This window comes from Euprymna scolopes, chromosome 27 (genome assembly GCF_053919585.1).
Source record: "Euprymna scolopes isolate OS-2025 chromosome 27, ASM5391958v1, whole genome shotgun sequence".
Classification (NCBI taxonomy): Eukaryota; Metazoa; Mollusca; class Cephalopoda; order Sepiida; family Sepiolidae; genus Euprymna; species Euprymna scolopes.
The window spans coordinates 75609098-75625377 of NC_136508.1; the positions used below are offsets into that span (position 1 = coordinate 75609098).

The window sequence follows — 16280 nt, forward strand, 5'->3', positions numbered from 1 at the left end:
GAATTCTGTAAGACATTTCAAATAAATCATGTCACAACTTTCCAGAACCATCCACAAAATAATGGGACAGCCGAACGCTTCGTTGACATTTAAACATGCGGTACACCAAGAGAAACTGCATTACAACAGTATCCATAAGTTTATGAGATCACACCTAATCCTAACACACCGTCATCATTATCCCCGGCGGAGATTATGTTTTAGTGGGAGATAAAATCCATTTTCGACAAACTTCTACCGAAGCAAACAAAATAAAAGATTGCTACTGTGCCTAAGAAATATTTCCTCCGGGGGGAAAACGTTTTCTACAACATTAACAAATATAACATTTTTTTTTCTGGAAACTAGGCATGTTAGACAAAAGACTTAGAAATATCGTATACATTAGTCAAGGTCGTAAATTCGCACATCAGATACCTGAATCAGATGAGAAAGAGTCGATTGAAAGATCCAAGCTATGCACCACACGTAGAAGAAGAGGTCATTGGGACCATATACTTTACTTTCGATACCAAACCACCGCAAGCAACTCCGGAACGACGCCGAACGAAAAAAAGAGAAGTCCCCGAATCTTTTAACCACTGATCCAAAAAAAAAAAAAAAGACTAAGTATTCCTTGTGTAGTAAAGGCTTTGGAGGGAAGTGTTATGGGGATTCACCCATTCACGCATAATGTGCGTGCAGTCAGCACCAACCCTATTCAGGGTTTAACCGGCTTTCTCCGAAGGAGGAAGTTTCATGGTAGTATGAAATTCACAAGCGGTCCCCAGTCGCATGTATATCCCCGTTAGGGGAGATGACGACGTTAGGTTTTTGCAACTTTTTGCAGGGAGGTGTCGACGTCCTCCTGCATATAGCACCTGGACTTCCCAAATTGGTCACCCATTTTCGTAATGACCAGGCTCATCGTTGCTTAACTTCGATGATCTGACAGAAACCGGTGTGTCAATGTGATTATGCCATATATATTCACGCATAATGCTCAGTTAACCATTATAAAAACCGCGAGGCTTATTATCTCGTGGGGGATATCACGATCTAACGCGAGACTACTAACTGTTTTACTTGTATTCCATTTTCTTGTACAATATATTCGTTCAAACTATTGTTCGTGTCTTCTTTTATGACTCTTTTCTAGGGCTTCAATAATAATAATAATAATAAAATAATAATAATAATAACAATAATAATAATAATAATAATAATAAAAATATTAATAGTAATAATAATAATATTAATTATAATAATAAAAATACCCCCAATAATAATATTAATAATAATAATAATATTAGTAATAATAATAATAATAATAATAATAACAATAATAATAATAATATTAGTAATAATAATAATAATAATATTAGTAATAATACTACTACTACTACTACTAATAATAATAATAATATTAGTAATAATAATAATAATGCTACTAAAAAAAATAATAATAATATTAGTAATAATAATAATAATAATAATAATAATAATAATATTAATAATAATAATAATACCAAGTGAATACAAGAATATTGAAACTGCAAGTCTTGGCAAATACCACTCAAAATGATTGTATATGTTAGATCGCTAAGAGAAGAGACATCAATTTCAGGAGTGCAGAGCATACTGAAGCCTTAGAGAGATTTATTCCAATGAAGGTAAATAGTCATACTTGTGATAATTTATAAATAGCGAATAACCCAATAATATTCAATAATTATCGAAAAAGAAATAGAATACAAAAATCAAAGAATACTTGCCATAGAACACAAACGGTAATTAACAATAATAGTGAAGTGTATAACTCCCAGTTAATAAAAAATAATAATAATAATAACAATAATAATAATAATAATGATAACAATAGAAATAGTAACAATAATAATAATAAAAAATAATAACAATATTAATAGTAACAGTAATAATAATATAAATCATTATAATAATGATAATAATAATGATACTAACAATAGAATAATAATAATAATAATAATAACATTAACATTAAAAATAAAAAAAATAATATTAATAATAACAGTAACAATAACAATGATAAAAATAATAATAATAATAATAATAATAATGATAATAATAACATTAATAATAACAATAATAAAATTAAGCATAATAATAATAATGATGATGATAATAATAACAATAAAAATAATAATAGAATTAGGCATAACAATAATAATATTAATAATCATAAAATTAATGAAAATAATAATAATGATGATTACAACAATAAGATTAATAATAATAACAATATTAAAAGTAATAATAACGATAATAATAATAATTATTATTATAACAATCATAATAATAACAATAATGATAATAATAATCACAGCATTAATAATAACAGTAATAACAATAAAATAATAATAAAGTTAATATAAATAACAATGATAATAATGATAATCATAATAATAATAATAATGATAATAAGAATACCAATAATAATACCAATAGTAATAATGGCATTAATTATAACCATAATATCAATAATAACAATAATAATTAGAATAATTATATTAATAATTAAAATTATAATAATCATAATTATAACAATAATAATGATAATAATAACAATAATAATAGTTATAACAATATTAATAATAATAATAATAATAATTACAATAGGAAAAAATAATTATAATTACAATAATGATAATAATAACAATAATAAAAATAAGAAGAATTCTATCAATGATTATAATAATGATATTTATAATATTTGTAATAATTGTAATAATAAAATACTAACAATAAAAACAACAATAATAATAATAATAACAATAATGTTAATACTAATAATACCAATAATAAAAACAATAATGTTTATAATAACAATGATAATAATAATTAAAATAATAACAACAATAATAATTATAATAACAGTATTAATAATTATAGTAATAATAACAATAATTATAAAAAACAATAATAATAGTAACAATAATAATAATAACAATAATAATTATAATAATAAGAAGAACAATAATAACAATAATAATAATTCTAGCAATAATAATAGTAACACTAACAATAATAATTATAACAATAACAATAATAATAATTAATAGCAATAATAATAAAATAATAATAACAATAATAATATTAACAATAATAACAATAATAACAACAATAATAATATTAATATAACAATAATAACAATAATAATAACAATAATAATAATAGCAGTAATAATAGCAATATTGATAATTACAATAATAATTACAATTATAATAATTACAATAATAATAATAAATACAGAAATAATAATAACAATATTAATAATATTACAACAACAATAATATTAACAATAATAATAACAATGATAATAACAATAGTAACAATTATAACAGCAATAATAACAACAATAATAATAACTACATCATATTAATAACGATAATAATAAGAATTATAATAATAACAATAATAAAAAGAATAGCAATATTGATAACACCAATAATAGTAATAATAGTAATAATAGCAATAACAGTAAGAATAGTATTAATAACACCAATAGTAATAACAACAACAATAATAATAACAATAAAATAGTCACAATAATAATAACAATAATAACAATAACAATAGCAATAATTACAATAATAATAACAATATTAATAATAACAATGATAACAACGACGACAATAATAAAAATAATAAAATAATAATACAGCGATAACAATAATAATAATAATAGTAATAATAGTAATAATAATAATAATAATAATAATAATAATAATACAGCGATAACAATAATAAATCTTAAAGAAATACATTAAATCTGGAAACCAATTCCGATAATAATCCACAGAAAGATTGAAATAGAAATTTTTGAAATATAGACAGAACATCACAAATAAGCTTGCTATGTTAATGACGTGCTGCACCAGAGACCATCCTAATTAACTTAGTTTTCCGAACTCTTCTTCGTCGTTCTTTTGCGAATAATCACTTTGAGTCTACTCCCAGATTTTACAAGCTAATGGAAAATTATATAAAAAAAAAAATCTTAATACTCGCATATAGCTTTAAATTGTACAGTTTTTAAATAAAGTATTACTTGATGTTATTCACGGATTAAAATCTAAAATAAAATGCAAAATAGAAATAAAAGTGAAATATTACCGGAAAACGCTCGACTAGCACATCTAGTATTAAAACAGACTAATGGTGGCGTGATCTATATGTGCAACAGCCTAGAGATCCTTTATCGATTGATTTTTTTCTGAACAAGGTCAAAGATACACGTCAACGAGTAGGATTCTCAGTTAAATAATAGGGAATATTATAAAATGAGTGAACATTAATTATAAAATACACGAGGTTTAATTATTACATGGTGGCAGTTGTTTACACTGTATCAGAAGAGGTCTCTATTGTAGTATGGAAGGAAGCCGCATTGTCGGAATGTGTACCAGAGATAAACAGTTTTTGAAAAAGGAACATGTTTTTAATAAAGCTCCGCCTGACCAGATAGAAGTTTGGAGGAATGTTTTAATTCTTATTAGTAAATTATCATATTGTCTGTTTGTTTTTTATTTCCAGTTTCTGGATGTCGATCTAGATCCCCAAGCAGCTATAAAAGTTTATGATGGGGAGAATAGTGGCAACAAGATTTTAGCAAAACTTGTAAATGAATCGATGCCTATTACTTTATTTTCAACCGGAAATGTATTGACTATCAATTTCCGGACCGGACCAAAAGCAGTCATCCGAAGAGGGTTCTTAGCAAAATATAAATCTGGTAAGTAAATACTGTTCTTCTCTTTTTTTTACATAGAAATAACAACTTATCCAGGCAAGAGACCACTCGAGGATAAAGGTTAAGCGTGTACAGCAGTCAATTGGACTATATAGTAATCGTTAGTAATGGAAATTCGGTAAATTTGTTAACTTAAGTGGAACAGCTCATCAAGAACTTGTTTACGTTGCACTTGAAGACAACCATATTGTAGTCAGCCGGAAAGCAGAAAAACGTAGGACAATTCCACAGGCGTGCAGTTCTAAGAAGAAGCTTTGTTCATGGAATCTACGTTTAGGTTTAGGCACAGATAAAGAGTTGGAGGAATTATTGATAGTGTTTTCAGTTAGACGAGTGTTTCTTGTGAAAGTTTGGCGAGGGGGTACCATAGATTGAAGCTCAGGCAAGCACTTGCCATGAAAATAACGATAACGCAGAGATACACTCGCAACATCTCTTCTGTGAGATAGAGGTTGCAGGGAAGGGAAAAGGACATTTCCTACGATCATACGAAGTATATTTTGAACTCTATCAAGGTAGGACAAGTCCTTTCTAGCAGCTCTTTCCCAGATGTGGCAACAGTACTCCATCCTTGGACGTACTTGGCTCTTATATAGATAGGGAATTGCATCAGCAGTGAGATATCTACTGGATCGATAGAAGGATCCCACCATTTTTCCAGTCGCCTTGGCAACAGATTTGATGTACATGTTCGATTTAAGATCAGGAGTAAAGGTCAAGGCCAGCAGCTTGTCAAAACCATTCATTTCAATTGATGCCAGATGGGGATCAGAACGTTGATGATAGCTTGGTTTTAGATGAATTAAAAGTAACCAACCACTCCTTTCGCCATTGTACCACATGCTCAAGATCAGAGGAGAGAGAATCGGAGAGGACTTGGTCATTTACGGTCTTAGATATGCTACGATAGATAGAAGTGTCATCAGCATAAATGTCTACGAATGATATAAGGATATGATTTAGAAGATCATTAATGTAGATCAGGAAAAGAGTTGGGCCCAGGGTAGACCCCTTAGGGACTCCATCATTAATACTGTGAGCTTCTGATTTTTGCCCATCAACTACTACTCTTATGAGCCTATCAGAGAGAAATGATTTAATAATTGAGAAAACATTTCAAGCTATACCATAGCTGGAGATCTTGTGAAGTAGACCTTTATGCTATACCCTATCAAAGTCCTTTAATATGTCAAGAGCAATCACCCTAGAAAGGTTGCCTCCGTTGAGAGATTCGCTAATCCTATAGATATAACTGTAAGCACATCTGCTGTAGATCTAGCAGAACAGAAACAATATTGTGTGTTACTAAGAAGGTTACTTTTGCTGAGATGGTTGATTAATTCTCTATTTAACACAGATGCCAGCAACTTACTCATGACGCACAGGAGACTTATTGGCCTGTACTGAGAGGGGGATGAGTGATCACCGGAATTCTTAAATACAGGGCATACTGATGAGATTTTACAGGGTGATAGGAAGCAATTCTCCTTAAGACAATGTTTAAACAGGTTCGTAAGTATGGGTGCTAGTTCTGGTTAAAGTTTTTTTAGTACTATTATTGGAATACCGTCAGGGCCGGTTGCTTTACTGGAATCAAGGTTTTTGATGAGCTTGGCAACATCACGTACAGATATTTCTATATCACATAGCGTGTTTTCTGATACAGGGGGAAATATTGGGGGTTGGCGGCCTTGGTCGCAAAGGGTAGAAGTAGCTGAAAAGTTCTTGGCAAAGAGTTTGGCTTTGTCTGATGCTGACGAGATTATCTAAGGTTCATTGATGATAGTTTCTTGTAACCTGTCATATCTTAAGTGGTCCTGTAAATTTCAATCGCTTAATCCACGCTGTCTGATATTTTGAAGAATAACATGATTGAATACAAACGGGGCTTTCAGTGTGAACAGATCATTTAAATGCCACATATCTGAGCAGCATTTTATGCTAAATCCATCTTTCCCTTGTGTTAAAAGTACAACAAATTTAACGGATCTAGATACAACGGCTGACGTCAAAAAATACTGACGTCAACAAGTTGTCTTATGCATCTTCGTTGTATAAGGAGTACCCTATGTGTGTTAAACGTGTAATTGCTTAAGAGATCAATGGTTAAAGAGTAAAGCAATGTGATGTAAACGCTCCTTTCATTCATAAATTTTGTATTGGCATTGGTTTGCCCGATATTTTCTTGTTTTATATATTTCTAGAAAGACATGCCGTACTTACGATAATATTGCCAGTTTCCTAACATAAAAATGTTTTTGTAGAGCAAATTAGATTCGAACCTGGATGGAACACCCAGGGTGTCAGTTAGTGTTATTAACCACTTAGCCACCGTAACCTCCCTGTCATGCTATTTACGTCATCAAAAGAACAGCATAGGGTGCATCATTAAGCCCATGATCATTGAACTTATATTTCTGTCACTTGTTTTGTTACATTTTAGAAACCAATCCCTCCACCTTAGCAGTACATCTTGGATTACGCATTGTCATATAAGTAAGCACTCTCTCAGTCTTTGACAGACTATGGTTACCCGCGAAGGGGTGCCTGCACGTGAAAGTCTTATTGACAGGGGGTGCGCAATCTCTAACCACACCTCTCCTGAGTCGACATTGTTAAATATCAATGGTAAGCGAAGTGTACAAGACGACTAGAAACAAATGCCGAGATAAGCGGAGAGCACATACAGCACCTAGAATTCCCAAATGGTCACCCATCTGGTACTAACCAGGCTCGCCGTTGCTTAAATTATGCTGTACATTTTCATATAATCCGTTGAAAGAAGAATGTACTAAGATTTTTTTTGTTTAATAATAATTTAAAAAAATATCCATATCTCACAGGATTGCTTAATTATTCTTTTCAGTTTTTATTATATTTGTTTATGAACGTTCTGTTTATGTTCCGGTTGTAGTACTTGTTGAACGTTTCCAGTTTGAAGATACCGCACACGAAGCTAAGGGTGCATATACGTTATGAGATAATTTATTCACACTTATTATTATTTGTATGTGTTAGAAAATACCTTTAATTTCTACTAAGGTTTATTTATCTAACTTATTTATTTTAAATAATCAAGACTAATTCGTATACTTTTTTCTTTTTAACAATAAAAAACACTTTAAACCTGTTTAAAAAAACACTTTAGATGTTAGAAATTTAGAATTATTAAAAATAATAAGCCATTAGAAAGCCATACAATGTTCCTAGGTAATAATATTATTATTTTATTTTAATTGATGTTTAATAGATGTACCACATTATCAGAATTTCGAATAAAGATACAGTAAAATACATTTTATCCATTTTCGTGTTTTAAATTCGTCTGGTATAATTTTCTCTTGATTTATTTTATTTGTATTTATTTTATACTAATTATACATCTATCGTTTCATTAGTTATACTATGAGCAGGGGTTGCATAATGAAAACAGCTTAAATTTTTGCATTGAAGTATTTATTTTTCCCTCTTAATTATGGCTGTCAGTGATATTTATGAGTGATAATAACCTCACCTGCATTACTGCAATCTCTTTAATTAGTATTTGCTTGTAACGTTTTTCATTCGTATTCCACAGTAACATTTTTCATTAGCTTTATTTAGCTAATAATAACAAGAGAAATTACTGTAAAACATGACTTATAGAACGATATATAATCTCTTTGGCGAAATAGCGTCAAATAAATCAGTTTTGGAGCATTTTGCATGTCTTAAGTAAAGTCATAAAACCTATGAGATCATTCGTTTTGTTGTGTTGACTTAATATCAATTCTTGGACTTGTTTATGCTTTTAGGATGTGATCTCATCATCAAGTCCGACTTTGTCCAGGTACAGTCGCCTGGATATGATATATCAACGCCGTATCCACCAAGACTCAACTGCACTTGGCAGATCCATTCCCAAACGGAACCTCCAGCACTCACGCTCAAATTCGATGTGAAATTCAGTTTGGAAAAAGACAAGGACTTTTTAAAAGTAAGTAAGCAAACATTTCTAATGAAATTTTTAGTAATTTTGGAGATAATTAAAGTGAATAAGAATTAATTTCAGCGAATTCTTCCGTCGTAGTTTTCTTTATAGAATAAGGAATACGTTACTATTTTCTATTATAAAAATATTCCTCGCATCTCTAATGGTAATCTGTGCGTCAAGTGTGCAATGTAACAAAGATTTCGTATTAGTGTTGGGACGATTAATCGGAATCGGGAACAGGAAAAATCGAAACTTTTTGGTGTATCCGAAAAATGTGTCTATTTTCCGATGCCAAAAACGATTCCTTTAATTATCTTTTTATTTTATTTGGTTTTAGTTTAAGAAAAATCTTCGACTGGTTGCTGTAATGATAAAATCGTAAATATTTATTGATTTAAAATCTCAGTAAAAGTAAAATTTATAGATGCCCCCCCCCCCGACAAGTGTATTTTACGTTTGAGAAAATATACGATGTATTTTTTATGGTAATCGGGACAATATAACCATTTTATGGTCAAATATTTAGAGATTTATGAAGAAGCGGAATCGGAAATTGTATCAGAATCGGGAAAAATATTGGAATCATCCCATCACTATTACGTATTCAAAACTGCACTTCTAACGGAGGTGTGACTGGTGATTGCGCACTTTTTGTTTCACAATTACACGAACAGACAGAGGAACTATTGTCTCATAAGCCTGAATGGATCCCATGCTTATCAAAGTCAAATGAAAAGTAATTCACTTTCTTAATATTTTCATGTATTAAAATAATTTCAGTCGAACACTTTAGTACGATTAAAAAAATATATATATATAAATGATACTATGTAAAATATAATAATCCATTGTTTTTATAGATGCATGTTTAAAAACGAAATTACGTCCGGATCGGACTTTTATTGGAAAGAATGTATCATATATAAACAGAGGTTACCCGGAAGCTCGATGTTCTGCAAATGATCCCTGATCGTTTCGTAAGAATGGTTAAGAGAAAACGCATTTTTGACCTTTTATTTTTTCTTATACATAAACGTATTTTAACTAATCACGAAACATATTTTCTGGGCTTTTCAAATTTCTCTTCTTTTATATAGCAGAAATTTTGTCTATCTGTGAAAGTTCGTTCCCTGTGGACTCGGAAATTTCTTAGTCGATATTTATGAAATTTCACTGAAATGTACTTCATCTGCGTGGTAGTGTTTTCAGATTGGTTTTGCATCGGAATGTCTTCGATAAGTACCGAGAATCGAAAAATTCCGATGAAAGGTGAAACATGCGGTTTTGACTAAACTTAACAATTTATACATAACAATTGCATTTGAGAAGTTTTATTTATACATTTATACATAGTAATTGCATTTGAGAAGTTTTATACCCCCACAAACAGGAATGCCCGACATATAAAATCAACAGTAGGATTTGTGATATGATAGAGGCACCTCCTAAATTGATGTTGCAGTTTAGAGAACAATTGAACCACGATACTTGGTTTATACATTTTGGTTGGTTGGTTGGTTGTTTTTGTTTTACGGCATATCAACAATTTTCAGGTTATTTAAAGCCGAATCTAGTTATTTTGAGAAACGATTTTTAATGGAGTATGTTTTTTTTTTAAGTCAGATTCTATTTAACCCATAGTTGGGACGCTAACAGATACTACCACTCCGGGTCAGAGTGGACCTGGGATCAATGGCAATTAAAGGGTGGCTTCACAAGGTGGGGCCTCACCATCGGATATAGTTTTAGGTCATATCCAGGACCGTGTTTATGCATTTTAAACTTAAATTCAAATCATTGTCATAGCACATACATACATACAGAAACAACAGTAGGTTATTTGATATGACAGAGACACGTTCGAAATAAATTTTTCTGTTTAACACACAATTGAACCATGTTACTCGACAATTGTATTTTAAACTTTAATTTAAGCCATTATATATGAAATAATTTTATTAAATAAATCGTGAGTTCTCTACAGTGCAATATACATTACAGTGTATTATTAAATAAGTAACTGCGAGGAGGTATGTACAGCTGTCTCTTGAGGAACTGCTGTTGATCCGCAACTAGAGCAGGCAATCATTCGCTTTGATTGGAAAATGGGCGATTTCACCGATTTTGATGACAATAAAAATATGGGAGGGTGATTCATTCCCGAGCAATGTTAAGTGTTTCTGCTAGTTGTATCTTAGTTGTATCTTAGTTGCATCTTAGTTGTAGCTTAGTTGTATCTTTTATTATTCAAACAGCATGAAACGTTAAAAGCATTAAAGAGAGAATTTGACAAAATAAATATACTTTTTCTTTAAGCTAGGTATTAAAAATATATAATAATACACGTTTGATGTAATGTATATTATTGTATGGATTACGTAAGTTATGTAATTTGTATATGGTTCCGAAGGGTTAAATGTTAAAAATGCTGAAATGAAATAATGTATTTTTTCTCATATCTGTTTAATAGGATGGAATTCTTTCATTATGACAATTCACATATCTTTGTAATGTAAACATCATTAAATATTGCAAATATTTAAACGCATCTTTCTTTATGTTTTAGGTGTATAATGGAACTATGGAAAACAAATTTGCCATGTTTAATGGTGAGGGTTTCACAGGTAACACGGCTCCATCAATCTTGCATTCCTACACTGGACTTTTTACCCTAAGTTTTACGACAAATGCCATTACGTCAGATGTCGGATTTCGTGCCACATTCTCGTCCAGTAAGATTTTTTTATTATTAGCTCTCTCTCTCTCACTCTCTCTCTCTCTCCCTCTCTCCCTCTCTCTCTCACCCCTATATACATATATACATATGGTTTATTCATTTATACAGATATTATTGACTACATATAAGCATACATGTGTCTGTGGTGCCTCTGTTCAAAGGGCAGTACTTCGTCAGGCCGCTGAAAAGTCAATTCTAAAAAGAAAATCAAGATATATATATATATATATATATATATATATATATATATATATATATATAGTAATTTATAAAATATATATGGCGACTAAGCTACACTGAATATTCTGCGTTTCATCCACTGTAGGATTCGTCAGGCTTATGCATAAGCTTATGCATAAGCCTGGCGAATCCTACAGTGGATGGAACGCAGAATATTCAGTGTAGCTTAGTCGCCATATATATTTTATAAATTACTAACTAGCTCTACCTACGTATTGAGCACTTTTGAAGCAAATACTTAAAGTTTACGCATAAATCTATACTTTCGTATATTAAATTTATGTGAGTAAATGAAGTAGTTATATATATATATATATATATATATATATATATATATATATATATATATATATATATATATATATATGAACCGTTTTTCATATCTTTGCTAACCCAAGAAGGGTATATTAGAAAAGAAGGTGTAAGTAGTTGATGGCGCTACTTGGCTAGAGGTGGATAAATAGAAGGGAAATAACTTCTATTGACAAAATCAAAATGCATATTTTACAAAATATTATTTGGGACGCTAAACTGTTAGTACCGGGAATTATCGAAACAGTTTACAAAAATGAAACAAACTTAAACAAAAACGAATACGCGATCTTTTTAATAAAAATAATAAATACAAATGAAAGATAGTAATACAAATTAAACTTGTAAAATAACGTACACAACCCGCAAGTATAAACAAAGCTGATTCAGCAGGTTCTACGACAAATCTCATTCACCACTCTTTTTTATAATGATAATAAAAAACTATTGTTTTCACATATCCGGAAATTGCATAATTCTTGCGATAAGGGATCAATATGTGCTTAATTATTATTTTTTAAAATTATTTTTTTACTTAACATTCCATTAAAAACGTTTAATTATTTATTACTTAATATTGCTTTAGTTTTACTTTGTTAATCTGCTTGTTCCCAACTTATTTCATTTTTCGGTTGATTAACTAATTATAATTGATAAGGTATAGGATTATTATTTTTTTTCATTTTTATTCAATTATTTGATTATTACTAAAAAAATCGTGTATTCGGTTTAATTATAATTGATGCCAGACGAAGTTCACGCGGTTGATGAAAGAAAGAAAGAAGCTTGATTTTAGGTGCATTAAAATTAATCAGACCCCTTTCCCCCTATTGTATCCTAGTAACGAATACATAATAAATAATCTGTTCTTTTGTTTTCTTGATTACAGTTACCTATTGTGGTCCAGTGCCTGATCTTCTCCACGGTTACTGGGAGAAAGTATCCGGCTTCTACAGTGGTCATAATGCTACTTATAAATGCTTAGAAAACTACGATATTACCACAGCAAATACTATATACTGTTCAAATCAAGGACACTGGGAGCCGCAACCAAAATGCGAAGGTGCGTTATTTTTATGTTCTAGTAGTTTTGTTCTGTATCTTTATATACCAATGAAAATTCAATAAAAATAATTATATTTGTTTTTGTTTTCCACGCCTACAGTCAAAACCTGCCCAACACCAGCCAATCTGGACTACGGTGTTTGGGAGAAAGAAGGAAATGCATTCAGACTAGTTTGTCACAAACACGCACGACTCATCGGTTATCCCATTGTTATCTGCTGGAATGGAACTTTGCAAGGAAATGCAACGTGCAAAAGTAAGTTCTTGCTTCTTAAACTGATTTCGAAAGCTTTGCAATTCACTCTGTTTTCAAGAAATTGAGCTTTTCATTTGAATGAATTAATCACAGGTATAAAGTTATGTTTTGTTAGACGTCATTTTTAATTTTATTTTGTTATCTCCATCTTGGTGCCCGTAACCGTATCACAAGTTGGTATTTGATGATAATCAATCAATCTGACTAAATGAAGTAATATAACTTTCTAAGGCTCTTAAACTCTCGATTATTACAATAACACCCCCACCCCTAAAACCGGTGTTGAGACAAATATGCATAAACAAATAAATGTGACAGAAAATCAACTCGATTCCCATTTCTACTCATTTGGATTAATATTACGTGTTTTAACTTATATTTAAGTTTTTTTTATAACTTAAACATAGATTAAAGTTTATTGATTTAGAATGGAAAGAAACATGGCGAAGTGTCCACCATTCATCCAGTCTGTAGCCTCGATAACCGCTCAAAAATCGAGAAATAAAAAAAAAATACTGAGAATATGTCCTGGCAAAGTTAGAATTATCTATTATACAATTTAATATTATATGTTATTTATCATATGGAACATAGCACTGAATGCATCGTTGTTTTTTTTTTAAATTATTTCTGTGCAAGTGCTTTAACGAATGATCCAACCCCTTTGTTATCATTGAGCCATACAACACGCTCAGATGACTTAATACGGGTTTACTGTATATATGTGAACACCGCCCTACTAACTCAAATAATGCACTAGCGAACGTACCATTTACTATTTAAAACCAGTTTATGAAGCCATGGGCAGGAAGTTCTAAGTAACACTATGCACTGAAGTGAAAAAAGCATTCTCTTTAAGTTCGTGAGATGATTGTATTCGGAGGTCTTTTTATGAAGCTATATCTTCGTCCATTCTCTACCGCTAGGAAGAGGTGATAAGAAACTGTGATTATAGAATGGTGCAGTAGTGCAAACGTATAAAAGCTCATTCCGTCATTGGGCATGTTGTTGTAAAATATATAAATGTTTAAACAAAAAATAATTGCATGTTTTTTTTTCTAACTGATAACAAAAAAGGACTGACATGATTTCGATCATTTTCTCAACGATGTGAAATTTTTTCGTTTACTAGGAATCCCGTACGAATATTGCAAACCAAAATATGCTGCTATGATAAGTCCACAAAACCAGACATTGTATAAAGGCGAAAGTATAAACGTTTCTTGCGAGAATGGCCATCGGCTGGTAGGCGATAATCCATTCGTGTGCGGTGTCCAACCTACTCCCATTTGTGAAGGTAAGTGGTTTTCTGTACATCATTTTCATGTTGGCTTATTCTTGATCGGTTCAGTTTCAACAACTTTCTAACCTTTGCACTCTTGAGTCTTCTAAAACAGATTCTAACAGTTAAATTCTTGTGATTATAATTTTACTTATTGAGATGGACCCCCATTGATGAGGTAAAGGCATAATAACATAATCTATACATAAAAAAAAAATTATTATATAATTATTGAAAACATTTTTTTGACGACAGATTATGTATACAAGAAAATAGCGGATATAGTGACACTATCGAAAACAAGCGAGGCTTTAACACGGAATTAGTAACCGCCTTTATACGAGGATTGGTTTCTTAGATTTTTGGTAAGATTACCAGTAACGGAGTCTTACTATTTTGCAGCATTATTTAAGTATCTCGCAACATGTGGCGCCAATATTTCAACGTCTAATTTCTATGTGAAAGTTTATATTTGCTGGACTTTTGATTGGCTGAAATACAATTTTTCTCTTAAGATTTTCATCCAATTAACACTCGATAGTTATACAAAGAATATTTGTTTGCTACTCAGAATTATTTATTCATTTCGTATAAATCAGATGATTATTGTTACGATTTGATTACCGATCGATTTTTAGTTAAAATTATTTCCACAAAAAACAACTACTTAAGTGAAATGTTTCTGTGAAAAAATACTGTATTCGAGCTTGGAAATGTTTCTGTGAAAAAATACTGTATTCGAGCTTGTCACCTGTTTGCTTCTGATGGCTGAAGAATGCTTATAATACTTCGATTTGGTTCGGATTTTACAGCAAAAGAAAATAGAAATGTTTAAATATTGAGATGTATTTATACATGCAGCGGCCCTGCGGTTTTAACAGCCTCGGCAATAAATGATCTCCAAATTGCACAGTCATGGTGACTTCGGGAAGATTAATAAAAATGGTAGTTTCCACATTGCTTTTCGTCTTGATTTGAGGGTGTATCCCCCACCCTTGAGTTAAACGCGCCCCAGGATACCAACATGGAAATTTTTACGCCTAGCTTTCTCAAACAAATCCCCATCTGGTATTGGCCAGGCTCATCGTTGCTTCGGTAATCTGGCGAGACCCGTGGATTATATAAGAAAGTTAAAATTCATTCACTCTTGAAAATCTTTTGCTCATCACCATTAGCAACTTGTTCGTTTGTCTATTTAAAACGTAACTGCTATCAATATAGCTGAGTGAATAACATAATATATTCATATCGCGATTCTAGAAATTTGCCAATGACGACATAAGTGCCTTACGATGTAACCTGGGGAAATTTTCGAAAATTAGTAAAACTTTTTTAAAGATGAAAATATAGACAACCGCCAACGCCAAATATTTCGCCATGTATTATATGTGACTATGTTACAGAATTTAACGCAATATCAACATCTGTGTCTGTGTGTTTTTTTCATTTCTTATATTTCAGATATAAACGAATGCAAGGAAAATACATCGAGTTGTGAGCAAATCTGTATAAACACACATTCTTCATATGAATGCGAATGTTATCCGGGATACAAAAAGAAAAATTCAACTTCTAATAAAAGTGATTGTGTTGGTCAGTATTCATGTGCTTTTAATTTATTATTGCGTAAATATTGTTTCCTAA

At 30.7% G+C, this 16280-nt stretch overlaps 1 protein-coding gene across 1 annotated transcript in view; it reads left to right on the forward strand.

Moving 5' to 3' along the window:
* LOC145248918 (uncharacterized) overlaps positions 1–16280 on the forward strand; it is a 424846-nt gene that overhangs the window by 216183 nt on the left and 192383 nt on the right. Inside the window, exons 11-17 of the mRNA XM_080110703.1 lie at positions 4555–4753; positions 8566–8747; positions 11311–11476; positions 12923–13096; positions 13199–13354; positions 14487–14651; positions 16098–16229. Of these exons, the coding sequence (XP_079966829.1) occupies positions 4555–4753; positions 8566–8747; positions 11311–11476; positions 12923–13096; positions 13199–13354; positions 14487–14651; positions 16098–16229 (1174 nt within the window). The remainder of the gene's footprint in view (positions 1–4554; positions 4754–8565; positions 8748–11310; positions 11477–12922; positions 13097–13198; positions 13355–14486; positions 14652–16097; positions 16230–16280) is intronic.